General features: G+C 54.4%; 1 protein-coding gene across 1 annotated transcript in view; it reads left to right on the top strand.

The window, feature by feature from the left end:
* Positions 1 to 3983, top strand: part of nt5e (5'-nucleotidase, ecto (CD73)) — a 31958-nt gene extending 27975 nt beyond the window's left edge. The window contains exons 2-9 of the mRNA XM_008396995.2: positions 568 to 790; positions 915 to 1103; positions 2210 to 2407; positions 2503 to 2657; positions 2728 to 2836; positions 2932 to 3081; positions 3195 to 3395; positions 3469 to 3983. Coding sequence (XP_008395217.1) covers positions 568 to 790; positions 915 to 1103; positions 2210 to 2407; positions 2503 to 2657; positions 2728 to 2836; positions 2932 to 3081; positions 3195 to 3395; positions 3469 to 3626 — 1383 coding nt within the window. The 3' untranslated portion in view covers positions 3627 to 3983. The remainder of the gene's footprint in view (positions 1 to 567; positions 791 to 914; positions 1104 to 2209; positions 2408 to 2502; positions 2658 to 2727; positions 2837 to 2931; positions 3082 to 3194; positions 3396 to 3468) is intronic.
* The last annotated feature ends 127 nt before the right edge of the window (positions 3984 to 4110 follow it).

Here is a 4110-nt window from a genome sequence, read left to right as displayed (position 1 = left end):
CAGACCACCGGGACGCTCCGTACAGACCACCGGGACGCTCCGTCTGCTTCTGGGTTTTCCTGCCTATTTCTCCGGCCAGCGAACCATTCCGCCACCTAGTGGTCGTTTTTCAGACCACTTGGTCTCCTGTCCGCTCAAAAACGCACAATATGTCTATAAATAAGTTTAGGATATTATAAGGAAGTGCTGAGATCTACCGTTTTCCACCAACTAACGTATTTGCCACTTCGGCTCAGTGAGAAACGTTCAGAGGATAAAAACACGAGCAAAGCTCAGATGTCCCAGCTTTTACTAGCATGTAAACGCACCATCTACACACATCTGGGAGCGAAGCGTGAAAAGAGTCAGAAATATTTGTTCACTCGGAACCGGATCTGTGTGTGAATGCAGTTTAGTGTGAACCAGGTGATGTGTGTACTTTATCAACATGTGTAGGAGAAGGTTTATTTTATTTTTAAGGTTTACAAATCCAGTTTTACACACACAGGTATTTTTACACACACACAGGTATTGAGACCATTTTCTCTCCATACTGATGTTCCCTGCTGCCCCTCTGTCGTCTCTCAGGTTTTTGGGAACCATGAATTCGATAATGGCGTCGATGGACTCATGGAGCCGTTCCTGCGGGACATCAACTGCTCCGTCCTCAGCGCCAACATCCGACCCGACTCGACTCTGGCCTCCACCTTTGGCGCCGCCTTCCAGCCCTATAAGATCTTTGAGGTCGGAGGTCAGCGGGTCGGCGTGGTGGGATACACGTCACGGGAAACGCCGGCTCTGTCCCAGCCTGGTAAGAAGCCCTGCTGCCATCTCCATGGCGACCAGGCGGGTTCTGTCAAGAGGTTCTGGTCCGGTTTGTGTCTGTCAGAGCAGGAAGTGGTCCAGGGCTGGTTTCACCTGTCTGCCTCCGTCAGGACCTCACCTGGACTTCCTGGACGAGGTCAGCGCCCTGCAACCCGTGGTGGACAAGCTGGAGACGCTGGGGGTCAACAAGGTCATCGCTCTGGGTCACTCCGGTATCGCCATCGACCGCCTCATCGCCAGGAAGGTCCGCGGTGTCGACGTGGTCATCGGCGGACACACCAACACCTTCCTTTACACAGGTAGGCTGCGTTCACCTGGTCCAGGCAGCCAATCAGAGAGCTGGACTCCAGGCAGCCAATCAGAGCTGGACTCCAGGCAGCCAATCAGAGAGCTGGACTCCAGGCAGCCAATCAGAGAGCTGGACTCCGGCGCTGACGTCCTGCCGTTTAGACTCAACCAGATGTTTTCTCTCCAGTTCGTTCTGAGAGAAAAGCGGATCATGGTTCTTGATTATTAACTACAGATAAAACCTCCAGAACCTCCAGAACCACAGAGGTTCTGCAGAACCAGCAGCTATTCTCTGAACCAGAACGGATTCTGGAGAGGTCTGATTCTTCTTCTCTGGTTTTATTGACCCTCATCCATCCATCACTTCTTGTCTGTAACAATCATTTCCTGTTTAAAACCAAATTAGAAAGTTTAACAAAATCCACAAAATTAATGAAATTTGAAACAAAGAGACAAAAACAAAAGTGTAAAAAAGTTAAACTCCATTTTCTCTGATGACTTTGTTGCTTTTGTTCTGCAATTGTCCTTTTTCAACCAGGAGAAAAAACATTTTATCAAACCAACTTGTCTCATATTTTGTTGCAATTATTATATTATTAACTGAAAATTCCACAAAAAAAACAACTGAATCTTTTAAAAAGAGAAAATCTGCAACAAACTGTTCCAGAAACGAAACCCGTCCTCAGATCGGGAAACGTTTTGCTACATTTGTCCAAAATGTAACCAGTTGGTGACGTTGGATTGAATGAATGGATGAATGAATGAATGCAGCGTTGGGACGTTTATTGTAACTTTCTTAGAACAATCAGTTCCACATTTGGTTTTAAGTTCCTCCAAATTAATGTTTCCATTTTCAACCCGGTCTGATCCAGAACCAGAGGAACAGAACCGGGTTTGGACCCAGATCTGCGTCTCTGCGGAGAACAAAGGCTCTCTGTTCGTCTCCAGGAACTTCATTTCCATTTCCACAGACTGAGCATTCATGACACAGAACCGGCCCGGTCCGATAGAACTCGGTTCTGCTCACCAAAGGAAAATCTGGTTTTGTGATCAGATTGAACTTCACACATTTCAGCTCCGTCCCAACGCTGACCCCAACGCTGACCCCTGTCTGCAGGTCAGCCTCCGTCCCTGGAGAAGCCGGAGGGCGATTATCCGATCATGGAGAAGTCGGAAGATGGCCGCCGCGTCCCGGTGGTCCAGGCCTACGCCTTCGGGAAATACCTGGGGTTCCTCAAGGTCACCTTCGACGACAGCGGGAACGTGGTGAGGTCGACTGGGAACCCCATCCTGCTGGACAGCGGCATCCAGCAAGGTACGAAGGCTACTTCCTGTCTGACCACACAGCTCAGCTTCCTGTTGGGAAGGAAGACCTGCCCACTGGGAATGATGGGTTCTGATGGGTTACAGACACGGCGGTTCTGGCCGAGGTGGAGGCCTGGAAGCAGAACCTGACCAGCTTCACCGGCCGGGTCGTGGGGAAGACGCTGGTGTTCCTGAACGCGTCGCAGTCCGCCTGCCGCTTCCAGGAGTGCAACCTGGGGAACCTGATCTGCGACGCCATGGTGGGTCCGGCCCAGAGTCGCTTCCGGTTCTGGTTCCGGTTCTGCAGGCACTCATGTCTCTGTCTCCCAGGTGGACAACTACACCCAGTCCTCCGATGGCGAGCAGTGGAGCCACGTCAGCGCCTGCATCATGAACGGCGGCGGCATCCGCTCCTCTATCGACGAGCGCACCTACAACGGTAGGCCGGGCCGGCTCCGACCCGTAGGGGTCCGATCCCAGCGGGTCCGACCCGTTTGGACCGCTCAGAGGACCAGCTGTGGTTCTGCCCCGCAGGCTCCGTGACGCTGGAGGACCTGCTGACGGTTCTGCCGTTCGGAGGGACCTTTGACCTGGTGCAGCTGAAGGGATCCACGCTGCGCGCCGCCTTCGAGCACGGCGCCCATCGCCACGGCAGCAAGGCGGGGGAGTTCCTGCAGGTCTCAGGTATGTCTGCGGCAAGACCGGTCCGGATGGGTCCCACTGGGCTTAACCAGGTCCGGATGGGTCCCTCTGGGTCCGACTGGACAGGTCACACAGGTATACCTCCCTGACTGCAGGCCTGCGTGTGGTTCTGGATGTGTCCCGGCCTGCGGGTCGCCGGGTCCGCAGCCTCAGCATCCTGTGCACGCGATGTCGGGTTCCGCGCTACGACCCAGTCCAGGACGCGGCGCTGTACACCGTGGTGCTGCCGTCCTACCTGGTGACGGGTGGAGACGGCTTCAGCGTCATCAAGAACGGGATTCTGAAGCACAGCATCGGTGAGCCCAACCCGCCGGTTCTGACCCGGTCCTGTGGGTCTGACCCGGTTCTGACCCGGTTCTGTTCCTCCAGGCCATCTGGACGTCTTGGTGCTGTCCAAGTACATGGAGAAGAAGGGATGGGTCTATCCGGCCATGGAGGGACGCATCACGGTCCTCAGCCGGGCCCCCGCCCCGCAGGCCACCCTGTCCTCACTGGGTTTACTGGTTCTGTTCGTGTTGAGCTGCTGAACCTCCAGCAGAACCATCAGAACCACAGCGGGACTCTGATCCTCGTGTCTTAGTAGAGTTAGTCAAACTGAACAGGTTTTATCCTCCTGAACGTTTCTGTCACAAAAACCCAACGATGCGCTTCCTGTAGCCGTCACCAGGGGGCGCTTCACCAGGAACTGCAGCTTTAATCTCCACTAACTCCTCCCACTGGGCCTGCTGCTGAGCTGCCATTGGCTGCATCCCAGATGTCCAGATGACCTGATTGGTTCCTGAAAGCAACTGCTGGAGATGAAGAGTGGAGCTCTTCCTCTTCCTGCTCCTCTTCCTCCTCCTGCTCCTCTTCCTCCCCCTCTTCCTCTTCCTGCTCCTCTTCCTCCCCCTCCTCCTCTTCCTCCTCCTGCTCCTCTTCCTCCCCCTCCTCCTCTTCCTCCTCCTGCTCCTCTTCCTCCCCTTCCTCCTCCTCCTGCTCCTCTTCCTCCCCCTCCTCCTCTCCCCCCTCCTC

This window comes from Poecilia reticulata, linkage group LG21 (assembly GCF_000633615.1).
Source record: "Poecilia reticulata strain Guanapo linkage group LG21, Guppy_female_1.0+MT, whole genome shotgun sequence".
In the NCBI taxonomy this organism is placed as follows: Eukaryota; Metazoa; Chordata; class Actinopteri; order Cyprinodontiformes; family Poeciliidae; genus Poecilia; species Poecilia reticulata.
This window is presented reverse-complemented; position numbering and strand designations above follow the sequence as displayed.